General features: G+C 51.2%; 1 protein-coding gene across 1 annotated transcript in view; it reads left to right on the top strand.

Moving 5' to 3' along the window:
• VPS50 (VPS50 subunit of EARP/GARPII complex) overlaps positions 1–19843 on the top strand; it is a 69635-nt gene that overhangs the window by 44799 nt on the left and 4993 nt on the right. The window contains exons 18-24 of the mRNA XM_044659008.1: positions 9797–9982; positions 11000–11118; positions 11485–11591; positions 13705–13826; positions 13952–14032; positions 18426–18574; positions 19459–19555. Of these exons, the coding sequence (XP_044514943.1) occupies positions 9797–9982; positions 11000–11118; positions 11485–11591; positions 13705–13826; positions 13952–14032; positions 18426–18574; positions 19459–19555 (861 nt within the window). The remainder of the gene's footprint in view (positions 1–9796; positions 9983–10999; positions 11119–11484; positions 11592–13704; positions 13827–13951; positions 14033–18425; positions 18575–19458; positions 19556–19843) is intronic.

Below are 19843 nucleotides of genomic sequence, written 5' to 3'. Positions count from 1 at the left end.
CCTAAAAAGGGGCCAGCTCTCCTGGGGGGGGTGGCACCGTGGGGCATCTGAAGATCTTTGAAGGGGCCCACAGGAGAGAATGAGGACGCGAGGGTGGGTGGCACAGAGACACGCCGCGAAGCAATGCCCAACACTGGATTTGGCCCAGAGCGGGATGGGTTGCCTTACCCTCTCTGGAGGTCCCAAGCAATGCCTGATGGTCAGGCTTGTTGCGTGGAAGGGGGTGTGGGTGACACCTCAGGGGACTCCTCAAGCTGCCAGGTAAGGCTGACCTGAAGGGTCTCTGGGTATTTGTGGGCTTTTTTGCAAAGAGAAACCTTTTGTGAGGACCATTATGGGGACACATGGTGTCCAAGGTGGGAATGATGATGTGCCCGCCTCAGCAGTGCCCGTGGGGCATGGAGCCCAGCAGGGTCATCCCAGAAGTCACTGCTGCTCCCCCCCCCCCAGACCCAGGTCTCGATGCCCAGTGCCCTGCGGGAGGTGAGCCAGAGAGAAGCCCCTGGCAGGCTCTCTGGTGCTGAAGGCAAATGCCAGTGTGTAGGTGGGGAGGGGATGTCCAGGGGGCTCCTAGAGAGCAGAGACTGTGGCTGACCCTTGGCCAGCATCCGGCCCCACCCGAGAGGCCCTCAGGATATTCTCCGGGATGGCTGGTATGGGCTGGGGATGGTGAATCAATGTGCAAAGGGTCGGAGGAGGGCGAGGACGGAACCCCAAGTCTGAGGGTTCTCTTGCATCCCGTATCCTCCTGCCCTTGTGGAGTCTCTGCTCATTTAGGGCTGGATGGGCCTAACAGACTCGGGTGACCTTTTGGGCTGAAAGCTGCCCAGACTTAGGTCAGTTGGCAAAAGTTTATGAAGAGCCTATGGTATGCCAGGCCCAGCGCCAATCCCTCTAGGTGCTCCCAGGCTAATGGGGGAGATGATAGTGTTATATATATAAAATGGGCAGATGGAGATAGAGAGGGGTAAACTGAATACTACCACTGCTAATTGGGTGACAGCAGTGATAGTTCAGATATGTGGCTAGAACAAGATCACCTGAGTCTTGCCACCTAGCTTGATGTTGTACCACCTCCCTCCTTTATAATAGTGCCCAGGTAGGATCCTTCAGGTCAGTAGATGGGTAGCCCCTTCAGGTCCCACCTGGGGTTGATTAATGATGGTTATTGGGCTCTATTAGCCTTGGACACGTTTATCTGACTGCGTTGCTCCCTTCCCAGCGAAGTGATGAAACAACCACTCCAGGAAGGTACTTGAATAGCTTTATCTATAATTCTAGCAAAGAAGGAATATTAGGAAATGGGGAGAGGAATTGGGAAACCCTAAACTAATTTGATAATAGTAATCCCTCAGAGCTGCAGGCAAGTGAGTGATTCTGGCTTAATCTAGCTCCTCTGGCTCAGCCTGGCCACAGCCAAACCAGAGCAAGCAAGCTGTTGTTCGATGTCTTCAGCTTCTTCTTCTTGCCAGATATAATGCCTTTCTACAGCCTTCAGGAACCACCCTTTCCACCCTCTTCTTCTCCTGCCCACTTCCCGGATCCCTCCCAGGCCCTGGGATACCGAGATAACTAAAGATGTTTGAGTTCCTAAATATCTAGGGGACAGTAGAATAAGAAGATTGATGGTCTGGGTACAGGTTGGCAATCTTAATCAGGCACAAGACAGGAGTTCTTGCAAGGTTGAACCAAGCAAGTCACAAATCCCAATAGACCAGGGTCCACAGATCTCAGGTCCAAGGGAAATGAAAGGAACCAAAAGCCAGGGCTGCCAGGGGATTTATACCCCCCTGGCCAACCGCTTTCTCCCCTTTCCCCATGGCCTCTGGGAACATTCTGATGTTCAACGGTCCTCACCTGTCAATCAAGGGTGAGACTCTCAGCTCCCAGAGTTTCAATATAACATGAATGCCGTTTTGTTTTTGGAAATTTCAACCTGTAAATTTCCAGCTGATCTTGTCCGTGGATGATCCCTACTCTATACTATTCTTAACTATGTGTTCCTATCCCATAAACTACCCTTCCCCAAAATAATAAATCCTATCTTATCTAATGCCCTATCTATCTATCTAGCCTAAAGCTAATGACAAGGGGTTTAGGATAGGTTTTTTTCTGGGAAAGTGTGGGATTTGAATACAACATTTTCATAAACGCATCATTTGAACATAAATATAACATGTAAACATTATCAGAACATTTAAGAATAATTATCTATGTTATTTCTTTAAATTAATGAAATTTGCAATAACTTTGTTTATATTTCTAATACTAACTTCAAGTAACATTCCTAATTCACAATAAATTCTAATATTTCTATTCCCTAATCTATGGTTAGAAAGATTAGTTTGTCAGTAATTCTTATACTATATTTAATGTGTTAGTCAATTAGTTTCATCCCTGACTAAACTACAGTATACAATGTTTGTCTAACATACCTTTACAATTCTATTTGAACATTTATAACTATTTTACACTGACCCTGTGCTAGCTAGAATTGAACTTCCCTGCATGTACTCTTTCCCTACGGGTTAGTAGACTTATGCTATACATGTTAGTAAAAATATTACATATGTACAAGGTTTTCATGTGATGTTCCTATGAAATGAGTACTTTAGACCTTGCAAGGAATCTTAGTTCTCTTGCTCATTTGGGTCACTATAGTTTATTTTCAACTATATACATTTATTTACATTATGTATATGTGATGTGACTTTATTGTGACTATGTGTTGGACTTATGATCTAACATTTACTGTTTGGGTTTATACTCACCTTCTTCTTCAGAATCTCTCTGTCAATCAGCTTATGTTCTATTGCATGCATTCTAGTTTGTGCATTTCCCTTGTGATTAGTGTCTGAATGTGAAAACCTTGCACCAATTCAAACCTAATCTTCATTTGCTGATCTTCTCTCCTTGTGATTCTCCCGGTGATGATGTCCAAGTCACAGGTGTTGTCACAGTTCAGGTCCTTGTACAGTCTGTTAGTGCAATGTCTCCTGTTGTCCTTGCGCTGGTCCTGATGTCCTGATGTCTCTGGAACTCTGGAATCTTTGGGATCTCATCTCTCTTCTCCTTTGCTGGATACCCATCTTGTCTGTTGTCGACTTGATTGAAGAATCCCCTGGATCAGGAACCAACGTGTGACTGTGTGATGTCATGTTAAAGTTTGTGTTGCCACAAAATTTCTTCTTATGAGATTTTGTGTTTGTACTTGTCTTTGATGTAATATATAATGCTTAGTCTAATCTTCAGTTTCTTCTTCTTCACCACTGCTGATTTCTGATAGGTTTAACTGTTGATCTTTATGAATGAATGAGGCATTTGTGAGATCTAAATCAATGATTTGAGTGTCAGGTTCTTGATATTGATCTGTTTCTTGATGTTTTCCTGTTTGAGGCTTTGTTTTTAAGTATGATCTTTTGCTTTGAGGTTCTATCTCTAAGTCAGATTCTGTTTGTTGTGTTTGAGGCTGCATGCTTGATGAGGTCTTGGCTTTACTGAGGTCTTTCTTTAAGTGGGTATAGTGATACCACACCTCCTTTCCCTTGATTTTTACAGAGGTAGGTGTAGCTAGGATTATTTGATGTGGTCCATACCATTTTGGTTCTAACACTGATCTTCTTGTGAAATTTCTGATATAGACTTTATCTCCAGGTTGATAATCATGTAGGCTAAAGTCAAGTGGAACTCTTTGCTGTATTAAGGATAACTTTTGTAATTCATCTAATCTCTCTTTCAATAAGGTGGCATACTCATAGATTTTGCACTCAATTCCTAGATGTGATAGGTAATTAGTGTCTCATGGAGCTTTTCCTACCCACGGTTGCTGTCCGTACAATAGTTCAAATGGTGACAAGTGTGTTTCACTATTAGGCTGACTTCTTAAGTAGAAAAGTGCCATAGGTAAGACATCTGGCCATTTAAGATGACTTTCTGTACACAGCTTCCCAATCATGATTTCAAAGATTGATTGGTTCATTCCACAGCTCCTGATGACTGAGGTCGATAGATGGAACATAGGTGTCTCTTAATTCCTAACACCTGGTAGATTTGCTTTAAAATAGAGTTTACAAAATGACTACCAGAGTCAGACGATATTACTGCAGGAATAGAGAATCTTGGAATTATCTCCCTCAGTAGCATCTTTGGTACGAAAGCTGCATCACTTTTCTTGGCTGGGAATGCCATTTAGTCAGCTTGTCCACTATCATGAGTATGTACCTATAATTTTGACATCTTGGTATTATGACATAATCTATTTGCAAGCACTCAAATGGTGTGAACGCTAGTGGTTTTCCTCCATAGGCTTTGGTCTTAATTATAGCCTTGTTATATTGTTGGCATACTATACAACCATCACATGCACGTTTGGCTTCTGTTGTCACACCTATAGCTATCCAGCTTTTGCGAATTGTATCCACAATTCCTAAAACTCCATAATGGCCTTTTCTGTGAACTGCTGCACAAGCAGTATGGTTCAGTAATTTTGGCAAAATGGTTTTCCAGAGATGGACATCCATACTCCATTCACTAGATTGGCTCCAAGGTTTTTCTGCCAATATTCCACTTCCTTTTGTGAATAATCTTGTAGTAGTTCATCTTTATCCACTAAGGCTAAGTGAAATACAGCTTTTGGTCCAAATCTGGCTGCAAACTTCACACTGATGTCAGCTCTGTAATTGCCTCTCTGTAGTGGTCCCATTAACTTTTGATGTGCTCTGCAGTGAATGACAGATAACTTTGATGGTAACTGTATGGCCTCTAACAGTTCGCTTATCAGTTTCCCATATGCTTTTGCTTTCCCATTTGAAGTTATGAACTCTCTTTTCTTCCAAATTTCTCCAGATGAATGCACAACTGAAAATGCATATCTCGAGTCTGTAAAAACATTCACAGCTTTGTTTTTAGCAATCTGGAGAGCTTGTGTTAATGCAACGATTTCTGCTCCTTGAGCCGAGATGCCTGGTCCAAGTGCTGCATACCATAGGGTATCATTTTGGGTAGTGACTGCTGCTCCTGAAACTCTTTGTCCATTATGCTGATAACTCGAGCCATCACAGAAAAGTGTAAGGTCGGCTTCTTCCATAGGAATATCAGATACATCTTCTCTAGCCTTTTGCACTATTTCTAGTGTATCACTACAACTGTGAAGGCTATCCCCTTCTAGTGGTAATTTAGGGATAAGAGTTGCTGGATTAATGGTTTTACATTTATGGAAGGTCAAGTTCTTATTTGTTAACAAAATTGCTTGGTACTGAGAGAGACGTTGTGATATAAAAGCTTGCAGACTTGCATTCCTCAGCGTGGTTTCAATTTGGTGCTGAGAATACAATTTTAGCTCCCCTCCCAGGACTAGCTTCGAACTCTTCCTAACCATCAGAGCCGCAGTAGCAATAATCTTTAAACAGGAAACCATTCCTTGGATAACTGGATTGAGAGTAGAACTGTAATAGGCAATGGGTTGCAAGTTGCTTCCTAAGTATTGTGTGAGCACTGCACAGGCAACTCCTTTATCCTCATGGATAAACAAATGAAAAGTTTTGTTGTGGTCTGGAATGCCTAATGCAGGAGAAGATAGAATTGCTGTCTTTAGCTTCTCAATGGCATGCTTGTGTTCTTTTGTCAGCTTCAGTGGTTCTTTGATGTCTTTCCTGGTTAACTATATTAAAAGTTTTGATATTAGAGAAAACCCAGGAATCCACTGTCTACAGAAGCTGGTCATACCAATTATTGCTCTTAACTGCTTTTTGGTCTTAGGTAAGCTGAGTCTTTGTATATCTTTGATTCTCTTTTTTGATATACTCCTAGTTCCACCTTGCAGTGTGAAACCTAAAAACTCAATTTTCTCTTTGACCCACTGAACTTTATTTCTGGAAATTTTATGTCCTCTCCTATATAGTTCTTCTACGAGAAGAATGCTATCTCTTTGACAGATATCCCCAGTTGGTGACATTAGCAGGATGTTATCTACATAATGCACCAATTTGCTTGCAGTGAATGATATGGATTCAAGATCTTTTTGCAATATTTGACAGAAGATGGTCGCGCTATTTTTGAACCCCTGTGGAAGACGACTCCATCTTAAAGTCTTATTTTCCCAGGTGAAAGCAAATAATCTTTGGCTGTCCTTGTGGATTGGGATACTAAAGTATGCATTGGAAAGATCAATGACGGTGTACCATTTTGAGTTTGGTGTAATTCCTGCAATTATTTGTGATGGACTTGGAATAACTGCATGGATTTGTTCCACATATGCATTTATTGCCCTAAGATCTTGTACCATTCTCCACTGGGTGTTACCATTAGCATATAACTTTGCCTTCTTTATTGGTAAGATAGGAGTATTAAATTCTGAAAACCCATGTACTAGTATGCCTTGATCTAATAGGCTTTGAATTATTGGTTTTGTTCCTGCCACTGCCACTTTGTTTAATTTAAATTGAGGAATTCTAGGTGGTGACATTCCTCCTTTCACCTTTATCTTCACTGGCTTAGCAGATAGGATCCTACCCACATCTGAGGAACTATCTGCCCAGACTCCTGTGGGTAGCGTATCTGGAATCTTGTAGATGCTGTCTTGATCCAATAGTAAGATTGTGTGATCTTCTGCTATCCTATCTAAGCACAGGTTGGGATGATGTTTCAATGACCCCTTAGGAAGATGCAAATATAGTTCCCCATTTGGCTCGCAATAGATAGTTGCAGCTAATTTACATAAGATATTTCTACCTATGAGATTGTTTGGGCATGATGTTAATAACAAGAATTGATGATACAATTCTATAGCTCCCAACGTCACCATTTTTGGCTGAAATTTTGGTGCAGTTTGGGGTATGCCTGATGCTCCTTTTCCTATGACTGATCCAAGCATCTCACAATCTCTAGGGAGATTCTTCAAACAACTTATATCTGCTCCTGTATCAATAATCCCATTTATATATTCTCAAATTGATTTGGATTGTGATCAATGGTTCTTTATTGTTATCTGTTTCTCTTCCTTTAGTGGCAGGGTAGTAATGGTTTCAGACTCTAATGCCTCTCTCTTAGGAGATATATGGTAGTCTAATGATGAGTTCACTTCCTGGAAAATGTCTGCCTCCATGTGCAGTTCCTCTCTGATATCTGATTCTTCCCCCACCCCCGGCTGCTTGTCTTCAGAGCCTAGAGTACAAAATGGCTTCTCTTGGACCACAGTTTGAATTTTGTCAGTTTCTCCCACCACTCCAGGGCATTGTAAGTCTCCAATCATGGTTCCAGGGACAGGATTAGATGTATTTTCCTCCCCTCTCACCAAGACTTGAGGTCTCAGCCCTGTGTGTGTGGTATTTTCTAAGCTGTAGGTATTCATGGGTAAACATGCCTCTGTAAACCACGTTTTCAAAGTGTCATCCAATTTTTTTAAAATTCTCTCTTGCTGGCCGCTTTGAAATCACACTCGCTACATTGTTTCTAGGCTTGAAACTCTCAGCCTCGGGGTTTAGACAGAAATGTATCCCTTTTTCTATTGTTATGCTGCTGTCTGAGCTAGAGGTTTGAGTCTGAAACATTGTTTCTCTCTCATCCTCCATTTTGATATCAGGTGTTAAACTAGGTGAAGTTACATCTTTCTCTCTGGCAAAGCACTGCTCTCAAGGCTTGGTAATTTTACACAGTCTGTTCCCCAAGCTACTCACATTGTCCAACATAGCTAGCTCTAATGTGGTATATTGATTTCCCTCAACACTGTCCATCATCAGTATCTTAGCCTCATTCTTTCCTTTGAGCTTTTTGCTGTCACTATCTGTCTCTCTTGGATGGTATGTATTACAGATTAACCTTCATTGTGGACTTCTTGGTCTTTCTCCTAATTTCAAATATTTTTCCATTTCACCTAGAGATGGCTTATCTGATTTTTTACAATCATGTTGGCAACAAACTTGTGATTTTTGAGATTTGCTTGCCCAATTACTGTTGACATAAGTTTTCTTATAAGAATCAGTCCTATCCTTATTAAAATCAATTTGTTTCCTGAATCTACATTGTTTTATCAGGTGGCCTGCCTTATTGCATAAGAAACATATAGGAATTGAATTATTGGATTTTTCTGATTATAAAAATTATTTTTTGGTCTGAATTCTCTATTTTTGGTGATTTGTAAGGCATAATTTTTAAACTCTTCTCTGTCTCGTTCTCTCCGTGCATTCTTCAATTCTCATTTTAACTCCTGAATTGTCCTGTCTTTTTCTGAGTCCAGCTCATGTCTAATCTGTTGTTCTTTCTGCTTAGACTCATAAATGTATGTGGCATGTTTCCTGATTTCTTCCAATGACAACTCCTCCCATTGAGGACAACTTTGCCTAAAATACACTTGAATAGGCACACTAGTTCCCTTTATGAACTGTCTCTTTATATGGGGTAATGCTTCATCTGCCTGGTCCCTATTGAAACCTAGGAGATTTTCAGAGTTTTCCATCAACCTGTCTAGGAACAAACTCGGGTGCTCATCCTCAGTTTGCCTCATCCTTTCAAATTTATTCCAGCCATTTGGCCTTTTTCCATGAATTTTTACTGCCTCCAATAGATCTGTTCTGCACTTTATTAAATCTCTCATATTAGCAGGAGAACTTAAATCTATTGCTGAATGATCTCTTGGCCAGTCTACCAAGTTGGCATTGTTCCTAGTCTCATCTATAAACCTTGTCTTCTCACTAGCATTAAAAAATTCATCGAGAATAAATTCCATGTCTGCATATGATAGGTTAAACAAGCTAAATGTCCGTTTCAGTTCCTTAGTTGCCTTGTAAGGGGACAGAAAGAATTTGGGGAATCTTCTTTTCAACACCTCCAAATCCTAGGCTGTGAACGCCTTATACGTCTTCATGTTCACTGCCTCCCCATCAGCCCTAAATTGCATTTGGTCAGTTATTGGTAGCAAGGTCACGGTAGCAGGTACCATTGCTCCATCTTCCATTTGTGTAGCTGTCCCTGTCTCATTGTCTGTTTGTGTACTAGCATCTGTCATTTTCACTTTGGGAGTCTGTTTGTCCTTTGGTTTATACATGCCCTCGATGATTTCTAATTGCATTATAGTATGTCTATCTAGATCTTGCCCCAATCTTATTCTGTTGTTAGTCTCAATCATCAACCTCAACTGTTCCTTCATCATGGCTATTATATCATCTTTATCAGTTTTGCCTTTCCCAAACATCATAGTAATCAACTTCCTCACTGCCATCAACCCTTGTAGCACAGTAACCAAAGCCACTATTAATGCTGGCAAATATGATAGAAACTCTGCCTTTGTTATAGTCAAATATTTGTAGGTGTCATAGATGGTCAATATCTTCATAAAATACTCTGGTATGATGCAGAACCACAATTTTATCACTCCTTGTGTAAAAGAATAATAACATCGCTTTGGTCCCCAATATAAATGACATCCTCAGTAATCCCATTTCTCTTTGCTTTTCTTCATCTTTAGATAGGTTCAGTAGCCTGGCTTTGCCAAAACTGTTAAAGATAAATGGGCAGATGGAGATAGAGAGGGGTAAACTGAATACTACCACTGCTAATTGGGTGACAGCAGTGATAGTTCAGATATGTGGCTAGAACAAGATCACCTGAGTCTTGCCGCCTAGCTAGATGTTGTGCCTTTGTGTGAGCCTTTGTGGCAGGGCAGGAGGCCGAGGGGGACAGCGAGATGTCGTAAGGGCCCCGTCCAGAGTGCTGAGATGACTCTCTGCTGAGAGCCAGCCCCACTGAACCGGAGAGCCACAGAGCCCACAATGGCGACTGACCAGCCCGTGTTCATTCGTAGGAATTCAAGTTCATGGAGCAGTCCCGGTCCCCCTCCGTGTCCCCGAGCAAGCAGCCCGCCTCGGCTGCCAACTCCTCTGCTGCAGCCTCCTTGTTCGAACAGTGCGACCGTGGCGGGGGGAACCCCTTCGAGATTCAAGCCAACAACAAAGACGAGGAAACAGAGGATGTCCTCGCTTCCAATGGGGTGGGTGTGGGTGTGAGTGAGAGTTTGTGTGTGTGTGAGTGTGTGTGTGTATGAGAGTGTGTGTGAGTGTATGTGAGTGAGTGTGTGAGTGTATGTGTGTTTGAGTTTGTGTGTGAGTGTGTGTGTGAGTGTTCAGGGCCCAGGGCTGAGCCAAGCATGGCATGAGTGCCCCTGAGGCAGTTGGGCACAGTCCCTACAGGCCCCTGAATATGGCCCAGAACCACCAAGTATCGTCCCCTGAAGGCTTCTGGGCATTCCTAGTACTGTTTGGCATGGCTCCCCAAGGGCCTGACCCCCGGGCACAGACCCCCAGTGAGTGGCTCCTGGGCACAGTCCCCAGAGCTGCTGGGCACAGCCCCTGAGGGCTGTCCATGCCCCTGATGGCCTGACCGCTGGATTTGCTGGGTGCCCCTGCTCAGACTCCAGTGCATTTCTGTTAGGACAGAGCAGGAGAATGTGGTTCCTGCCAGATGTCCTTCGTGCCAGGCAGGCAGGTGGCCTGTGTCCCAGGGACCGGAGCTGCCCTCCTTCAGAAGTGCCGACCACCAGGCGGCAGCATTCTCAGACAGGGTCGCTGTTTGCTGCCCGACCTCTTACCGTCCAGCGGACACAGGCAACACCTTTTGTGGTGTCTGATGTCTCCGCTTCCCCTTGTGTCCACCCGGGCCACGAGGATGCTCAGACGGCTGCCCAGTGGCTCAGGCTTGACTTCATGAGGTTGGGGCGAGGGCGGAGGAGGCAGCCTGGGGGAAGGAGCCCTACAGGCTTGAGAAGCACCAGGAGTTCTTCTGGGGCACTGGGGGTTCCAGGGCGCCCTCCGGGAGGTCAGGGACACCAGCAGCATTCATCCTGCCCATTGACCCTGGCCCAGCTGGACCCGGGGCCCAGATTCAGGCTGGAGCATCCAGCCCTCGAGTCAGCTTCTGCCCGGGGCCCAGACGGGGAGGCTCTCAGGCTGCGGGGGACCCTGCAGCCTCTCTTCCCCTCGGCCTCAGGGAACTTTCTCTGCCCCCTCAGTATGAGTCAGACGAGCCCGAGAAGAGCGCGTACCAGGACTACGACAGTGACAGCGACGTCCCTGAGGAGCTGAAGCGAGACTTCGTGGACGAGCAAACCGGGGACGTCCCTGTCAAGAGGTAACTGCCCCCGGCTCTGGGTGCGGATCCCTCAGAAATCCTGGGCTGATCCTCAGTTTCTCCTTCTCTAAATGGGTCCAGTGTTGACCCCACTTCACAGGGCTGTGGTCAAGAGGCGGAAGGAGATGGTGCAGCCAGTCAGACAGGGACAGGTGGGCTGACTGGGGGCACCAGCCCAACCCTGCCCTCTGGGGGTGGCATCTGTGGGCAGGGGGGCATGCGCTGGGGCAAAAGCCAAGCTCCCCATATGTCTCTCCTCCTCCCTCCCTCCCACCTCTCTCTATTTCTCTCCCTCTCTCCTCTGTCTGTTTCTCTCCATTCTTCCCTCTCTCCTTCTCTTCCCCTCTTCTCTGTCTCTCCCTGCAGTATTTCTCGGGAAACGCTGAGGAGCCGGAAGAAATCGGATTATAGCCTAAACAAAGCCAACGCTCCCATCTTGACCAACACGACCCTGAATGTCATTCGGCTTGTTGGTGAGTCGAAGCCCTGAGCCCGGGGGTGCTGGCAGGGCGCGGCCTCCTCCCCCTCCTCCCCTCTGGTCTCTTCCCTGCTGCAGGCGGCGCCCCTCCCCCGGGCTGCCATCTCCTCTCAGCCCTCCAGGGGCAGTTTGGGGAGCTCGTGGCCTTGTGGCCGCTTTACCCCTTGCTTGCTGGCATAGGCCAGCCCTAGAGAAGGCCCAGAGCTGCCTCGTAGGAGGCGGCCGGCCTGGTGATTCAGGTCTTCATGGTCCGGCCCTCTTGGCCCACTTTGACGTTGAAGTCACCTTTTGGGTCTGGGTGACCTGCCCATTCCTGAACCTCGATTCCTTGCCTGGGCTGGGTCTGGGCTGGGTCTGTGCCCTTTACTGCGAATGCCCTCAGGGCTCTGGCCTGGGGGGAGAAGATGCTTCTCGCAGGGAGGCCCCAAGAGAGCCCCGTGTCTCCCCTCGGCCCCAGATGGGCACCTCCTCAGCTGCTGGGGGTCTCCGATCTCCCAGAAGGTGGGCTTGAGGTGCTCCTTCTCCCCCTTGTGGGTTTTGGGGTGACCCTGTGAACTGGGCTACCCTCCCCCTAGCCGCCTCCTTATTTCCTTTCTGGGTGTCTCCCGGGAGAGGCAGGGGATTGGTTGGTTGGGCATCACCCATCCTCTGGTCTCCTCTGCCCTCCGCTCACTCCTGATGTCCCCAGAAAGCCATGGTCTTGGGCATCCTTCACTGGCACTGGTGGGGGCCCCCGTGTGGCCGTGGGTGCCCCTGCCCCCGCTCCCGATGGCCCTCCCTCCCTCACAGCCTCTTGACCTTTTACTCCCTCGTGCCTCTAAGAGCTTTCCATTGGGCCCAGGGTTCAGGTTGTCTCGGTCTTCTGAGAATCCGAGGCTCGGGGTGCCCTGTGCCCAGTCTCCGGCGCAGCCAGCATTGATTCAGTGCCGCCTGTTTGAGCGGTGCTGGGCCCCAGACCCGAGGGGAAGCCCCCCGCCCTCGCTGAGCCTCCATTCTCCTCAGGAAAGGCAGAGGATGCCCAGGGGGCCTTGGTGCGAGGCGAGCAAACGTGCACCCCCTGCAGCGCTGAGGCCCAGCCTCTCTGGCAGGAGGGGTCGGAGCTTCCTCCAAGCTCCCGGGATTGCATGGACTGGCATCCCCGAGCCTTGGAGTGTGGCCACAGGGGTGGCGTCCCTGGCGAAGGAAGGGCTCACCTGGTCCTGCCCCTCACGGTCTTTGGGGATTCCAAAGAGTCCTCAGAATGGCTGGGCTGGACCATGTTCACATTCCAGGGTTGGGCTTCTCCCGGCTCGGCTCCCTCCCCCTGCGGCAGGGCACCCCGGCCTCCCCAGGGGCCTTTGGGACCATCCACTCCTCGTCCTCATAGCACAGGCGTGCCATCCTGGCACCGCCACTCATTGGGCCTCCCGGCCTCTGTCTGGGGATAAGAAGGGCACCCCCTGTCTGGGAGGGTCATGTAAGATACTCGGAAGTACTTAGCCCAGAGGTGGGCACACCGTAGGGCTTTAGTGACGCCCACTTCCTCTTTGCCCATCTGCCCCAGTGGATCGGCTGGTCCACATGAGGTTGAGATGGGAGTCTTGCGTGTGGAGAGGAGGCGGTCATTCCGGTGACCCTTCTCTCCTCCCGATGCCACGGGAGTCCCGTCTCCCTCGGGGCCTCACGGCCTCGCCAAGGACAGACAGTGCTTAGAGCTGGCATCATGCCAGGCCCGTGCAGCCCCTCCTCTCTGCCTCCTCACTCAGGGAGGGGATGACTTGGCTTAGGCCACGGACAGGGGCCGTGGGAGAACGTGGATGGCCAGATGGACTGCTGAGGCCCCGGGGGATGCCCAGAATTGCAGGCAGACTCTGGCTGGGGAGTGGGAGAAGCTGGGGATGCCCAGGGGGGCATCTTTTTTTTTGCCCGGTGCCCCAAAGGGTCGTGTCGCCGTTCTCACTGTGCCCCTCGGTGCCTTGCGTCTTCCCACATGCCTTCTGGAGCAGGTGCTCCTGGGGTGCCGGTCGGGGGAGGGCCCCAAAAGCCAGACGGAGGCCGGTGTTCTGGGCGGGGCGGTCGGGGCCTGGGGCCGTGCATGGAGCCTTGACCAGGTCTGGTCTTCCTGGCAGGGAAGTACATGCAGATGATGAGCATGCTGAAGCCCATCGCCTTCGATGTCGTCCACTTCCTGTCTCAGCTGTTTGACTACTACCTCTACGCCGTCTACACCTTCTTCGGCCGCAACGACTCGGTGAGTGTGGCCAGGCCGGGCCCTCGGCCCCCTGGAGCGGCGCGTGTGAGTGAGCATGTGTTTGAGAGCATGTGGGGACATTTACACGCGTGTGTACGCGTGTGTGACCAGCAGCCCTCTTTCAGCTGGAATCCACGGGCCTGGGCCTCAGCAGCAGCCGCCTGCGGACGACCCTGAACCGGATCCAGGAGAGCTTAATCGACCTGGTAAGGGGCCGCCAGGGGGGTGGGGGGGGGGGGTCTGTTGGTCTTTTTGTCTGTCTCTACAGGACTGGCCACTCCAGCCTTTCTGAACGCGCCCCTCACGCTGACCCGCTGGGGGTTGGGTCTGCTGGTCATCGGCTGCCCGAGCTGTCCTGTGAGGCTTCTGCCCCTACCCCACATTGAGCCCTGCCTCTGGGGCGGGCAAGGTGTGCCATGTGTCTGCCCCAGGTGAGGGGGCTTCTGGCCTCCGAGCCTCTGGCGCCCTCCCACCCGGGATACGGCTTGGCCAGTCTGCCGGCCCGCACACATCAGGCAGACCCTGCCCGGGCAGCTGCCTCCATCCATGCGGGCTGGAGCTGAGGGGTGCTGGCTGGGGGGAGCCCTCAGACCCGGGTCTGGACAAGGCCCTTGGCACCGGGGAAGGGAAGGCCTTGAAAGTGAGGGTTGTAGCTAGCCCACGTGGCAGGGCCATTTTCCCAGCCATTTTCTGTGAGAGTCTGAGAAAGGGAAGGGGCAGGGCCTCGAGGGCCATCTGTGCCTCTGGGCTAAGCTCGTTTGCCCTGGCTGAGTTGGGCTGTGCACAGCCCGCTGGGAAAGGGTTCTCTGTGTCCCCCCTCAGCAGTATTCTGTGGGCCAGCCCCCAGGGGGTGAGGCCTGGGCACTCAATGACTGACTTCCCTGATGTCTCAGTGGCTTTGGGTGGCATGAATTTCTCTGGTCCAGCGGGATCGAGGGCATTCCTGAGCTGAGGCCACCCCCTTTGACCCTTCATCTAGCGAGGAGTGGCCCCTCCCTGGTGAGCTTTAAGAAACGAGGGAGGCTCTCCTTGGAGAGGGCCGCCATGCTAGAGGCTTGCTGATGCTCAGCTCAGCCGTTTGGCAGGACCGCCTGCTCTCATCCTCTCAGCTGGCATTCACGTTCTCTCATCTGAGAGGGCAGCTTTGTGGCTGAGGCTGCTGAGAAGGTGGGACCCCGGCTCTTGCCCTTGTTGCCTCAGGCTCCAGACTTTGTCTGCTGGCCCTGACTCTTCTCTGCAAACCTTCTTCCCCTCCGTGGGCCCTCTGATTGGATTTTGGCTCCTCCCCAAACCTGCCTTCTCAGGCCAGCCCCGCCTCATTCCATCCTCCTCTTCTCTCCATGCAGGAGTCCCTTTTGGGGCCCTGCCTCTCCCCTCCCTGCTTCTCAGAGTCTCTCTCTAACACTGCTTCCAGTCTGGCTGCTCCTGGCTAGTCTCCTGGGCTGGACTTTCATCCAGGGATGCTCCCACTGCTGGGGGGGGGGGCTGCCCTCCCATGCCCCCTCCCCCCTCTTCCTGGGCCACTGAACTGAATGGAACTAGAAAGCCACATTGACATTAACTGTTGCATTGGAGCTCTCTTGATTTTATTAAATAAGGGGGCAGCTGGGTAGCTCAGTGGATTGAGAGTCAGGCCTAGAGACGGGAGGTCCTGGGTTCAAATCTGGCCACAGCCACTTCCCAGCTGTGTGACCCTGGGCAAGTCACTTGACCCCCATTGCCCACCCTTATCACTCTTCTGCCTATGAGTCAATATACAGAAGTTAAGGGTTTAAAAAACAAATTGAAAAAAAATATTTTATTAAATATTTCCTGGTTCCATTTGAGTCTGGTCACCCCTTAGCTCTCTGCTCTTTCTCTTAAGTGATCTCAGCAGCTATCATAGATTCATCCGCATAGATGATGCTGGGTCTATTTGTCCAGCCTTGACCTCCCTGCTGACCTCCAACCTCATCTCCACCTGCCTTTCAGACATCTCAAACTGGATGCATCTTACAGTTCATTATCTTTGTTCCTAAACCCTCCCCCCTCCAGCATTCCTCTTACTGGCAAGGGTGTCCCCATCCCCCCCATCCTCCCAGTCCTGAAAGTCTAGAATTAGGACTCATTCTAGAGCCCTCACTTGTTCTACCCCCTCCAGATCCAATATGGTGCCAGGGCCTATCAATTTCACCTCTACAAGCATCCCTTTGTCAGTTTGGCCTCTCCACTGTCTCTTGTTGGTTTCACTCCTTTGGGGGCTCTCACTTTCACTTTTTGCCAATTTCACCTCAGAAGCATCTCTTGTTGATTTCACTTCTGCAGCATCTGGAGATTAAAAGCATCTCTTGTCAGTGTCACCCCTCTGGGGCATCTCTTGTTGATTTCACCTCTTCAGCATCCTGGTGCTGATCCTCATCACCTCATTCCTGGCTTATAGCCGTAGGTGTTGGGGGGAGGTCTGCCTGCTTCTGGTCTCTCCCCATTCTAGTTCCTCCTCTGTTCTACCACAAAAGGGATTTTGCTAAGTTCTTCCTCTTCATCTCCACCTCCCAGCTTCCTTGACATCCTTCAGGCCCAGCTAAAGCCATCCGCCCTTCTGCAGGCCCTGCTTGGTCCTCCTTGATCTGGGTGCCTTCTCTCTGAGACTCTTCCCTACTTCTGTAGCCTGTTTGTCATAGACAATGGCGTGGTGTCTCCCCACTGGACTGAGAGCTCCTCAAGGGCAGGGACTGTCTTCTGCCTTTCTTTGTGTCCTCAGGGCCTCTCATGGTGCCAGGCACACAGTAGGCGATTAATAGATGCTTGTGGGCTTGACTTCTGTTTTTGTTGGGCTGGAATCTTCCAGACTGAGCCCGGGGCCCTTTTGCCAGGTCAGTTTCCACTTTTCCCAACAGTTCTTGTCAATTGTGCGTCTCCTTCCCCGAGTCATTGGGATTCTTGGGGGTCCCAAGCCATGCTCTCCTTTCCTCCTTTTTAAGAGATCTCTGTAAAAGCTGATGCCTTGCTTGGACTGATCAAGTCTAGACGGAGCCGCCCACCAGCCACAAGATATTCCTGAGTGGGTTGACCACCTGAAAGGGGGTGGAAGGGTTTAAAGCTTAGAGAGGGAAAAGAGAGCCAAAGACACCGGGAGCCTGTGCTGTCCTGCTCTGATGGGGGCGGAGCCTCAGGACAGACAGGAAGGCTGGGGGAGGGGGGTTGGTTAATCAAAAGTGAGCATCCTCTGGGCAACGCATGCCAACGCCCAGCGCAGAAGCTCCTTCGGCCTCCTGCACACTGGCCCCATCAGACACAAATGCTCGTCGAGTGCCTTTGCCATGCCAAGGCTGCCGACGTGGGGAGGGGTTAGAATTCCCCGAGCTTTGAGCCCCGCTTCAATTCGAGGAGCTGGAAATCGGGCCTGGGAAAGATTCGGAACATCCACAAGTCTGCTCCTTCCAGGCGGCTTCCGAATCCATCTTTAACACTTTCGTGCTTCGTTCCTGCGCCTGGCTGGTTACTGAGCAGATAGCAGGCATGGCCCCGGAGGGCATGAGGCGGGCCTGGGCCCAGTGCGGGTATGTGCCAGGCTCTCTCTTACTCCGGACCGGTGGCGGCATATGCCAAGCTTTGTTGCCCTGGGCCAGTGCAGGTGTCTTCCAGGTACTCCCTGGCCCCAGGCTGGTGCAGGTGCTAGACTCTCCCTTTCCCCTTGGTCCAATGAAGGTGTGTGCCAGGCACTCTTTTGCCCCAGGCAGGCAAAGAACAGGCCTGGCCACTGAGGAGCCTGTGCAGGTTCTCTGTGGGCAGCTGCCTCTGTCTCTCCTCCTTGGGCCTAGCTCAGGAAGGGAAGCTCGAGGGGCTTGGAGCCAGCTCGAGGGGCTTGGAGCCAGCTCGGGCCCCTGGGTGCGGCTGGAGAAGAGTCTCAGGGGAGCTTTTAGGGTGGTCCAGATGGTGTGGTTTGAGGCCTTTCTTGAAAACAGTGGACCAGATTTGGGGCGGCGTTGAATGCGCCACCCAGATTCAGGCACCCCCGAGTTTGGGGTTAGGGTTACGTCTCCCCTGTAGCTGTTTGTCTCCTCTCTCTCTGCCTCTCCATGGTGCAGCGCAGGACCTGGCAGGGCTCTCCCTCCGGTTGCTCCCCTTTCTAGGCCTCCACAGTGCTGGGAAATTGTGTTCTTCAAGATGGGCCTAGCTGTGGCCCTGCCCTGCCCCATCGCTCACCTCCCCCATTCGACTCTGCTTTTAACACCATTCATGCAGGCTGTGCCCAGAGGGTACTCTGGCCTTCCTCATCTCTGCTTCCTCTTCCTTCAGGGTCTCAGTCTCGAATGCCCTCCTCCAGGAAGTCTTCTGTGACCGCCCCCTCATTCCCACATTTCCTTGTATCTGCTCCCTAGTGTCTCTGGCACACCGCTGCTGGCATCTGTCAGATGCCATGGTGCCCTCTACTCCTGGCATGGGCCCTTCATCCTCCAGTGACCCTTGTTGTGCCAGGGAAGATGCTGTGCTGGCACGCAGTCTGGGGAGGAAGGCCCGTCTCCCCTCCACTCTTTATGACCTGTGTAGGCCCGGGCCTAGACCTCAACTGGCCACCAGAGGGGCCCTGAGTCACGGCAGGGGCTTTTCTTCTTTCAGGAGGTGTCCGTGGATCCCTCGGGTGCCCTTACAGGTGGTGAGGAGAGAAAGGAGAAGGTGCCGAGTCCACACCTCAGTCACCTCGTGGTCCTGACATCCGGAGATACGCTGTACGGGCTGGCGGAGAGAGTGGTGGCCACGGAGTCCTTGTAAGTGGCTCGTGGCTCTTGTGGCCCGGTGGCGGCCCGATCCCGGCTCTCGTGCCCGCAGGACAGAGTCCCCTTGGCTGAGCCGTAGGCGAGTGGCTGGCCGCTCCGAGCTGCCCACTTTTCTGGACGGGGTTGGTTCTCCGGGTTCTCCGGGTCGGCCTCCTTCCTCCTGGCCTGAGGGCCTTGGGGAGAACCTTTGGCGATGCTGCCGGTGCCCTGTGGGGGCCTCAGCCTGTGCCCGTTCTCATGCTCGAGTGTCCGCTCCCTGCCTCCTCCCCATCCCCGGTGGCTGCCCTGCCCTTGGGGTGTTTAGTGTTGGGGGTCAGTGACTGACTCCGGCCGCCTCTGACCCTTGGCTCCAGGTGCCGTGGCCCTCGCACTCGGCCCTTCGATCGGATAGCCCGGTCTGCTGAGGACAGGCTTCGGGGTGGGGGGAGGGGAGAGCCCACGAGGGGGACAGCGGAAGACGCAGTCCGTGGGGTCGGGCATCACTCCTTCTGCGGACGGGAGACACGTCCAAGGGGTCGGCCTGAAAAGGCTGCCTGTCGGGGCCACAAAGCGGATCAGCCGGCCAGAACAGCTCCGTGTGCGAGACGCTCTTTTAGGGGCCGCGTAGCGACACGAACCTGTCAGCAGAGCCGCAGCCTACATGGGGAAGCACAAAGGGATTTCGTGAGGGCACTGCCAGCTGGGCATGGCCAGGACCAAGGAGGGGAGGGGTTCTGGGAAGGGTGCATGGCAGGCCCGGTGGGGAGCGACCGCCGCAAAGACTGGGTGGGAGGAAACGGGGCTCAGGCGTAGGGCCCGGCCCGGCCCAGGCCAGCGAACTTGGGCTTCCGGCTTGGGGCCCACTTAGAGCCCGCTCTCGGCCCCCCCTTCTCCAGGGTCTTCCTGGCTGAGCAGTTTGAGTTCCTGCAGCCCCACCTGGACGCCGTGATGCCCGCGGTCAAGAAGCCCTTCCTGCAGCAGTTTTACTCGCAGGTGGGCAGCTCACCTCCAGCTTTGCCCACGGGGCTCTCCGTGTGGCCCGGGGCGGCAGGGCTCTGGGCAGAGGGAGGGATGCTCGGCAGCCAGGACGCGTCTCGTTAAGGGGCATCAGGGCCCCGTGGGAAGGGGCTGCAGCAACCCCCTAGGAGGTGCCAAGCAGTGTGTCTTTTCCCCAAGTATAAGCGTGAGAGCTTACGGCTGGGCTGTCCAGCTGGTGAGCCCCCAGGCGCGGCCCCGACCCTCCTCTCAGGCCCAGCCTGTCGGGGTGGCTGGTGGGAGTGT

This window comes from Gracilinanus agilis, chromosome 1 (assembly GCF_016433145.1).
Source record: "Gracilinanus agilis isolate LMUSP501 chromosome 1, AgileGrace, whole genome shotgun sequence".
NCBI classification, from domain to species: domain Eukaryota; kingdom Metazoa; phylum Chordata; class Mammalia; order Didelphimorphia; family Didelphidae; genus Gracilinanus; species Gracilinanus agilis.
Note: the sequence above shows the minus strand (reverse complement) of the source record. Positions and strands in the feature narration are given on the sequence as shown.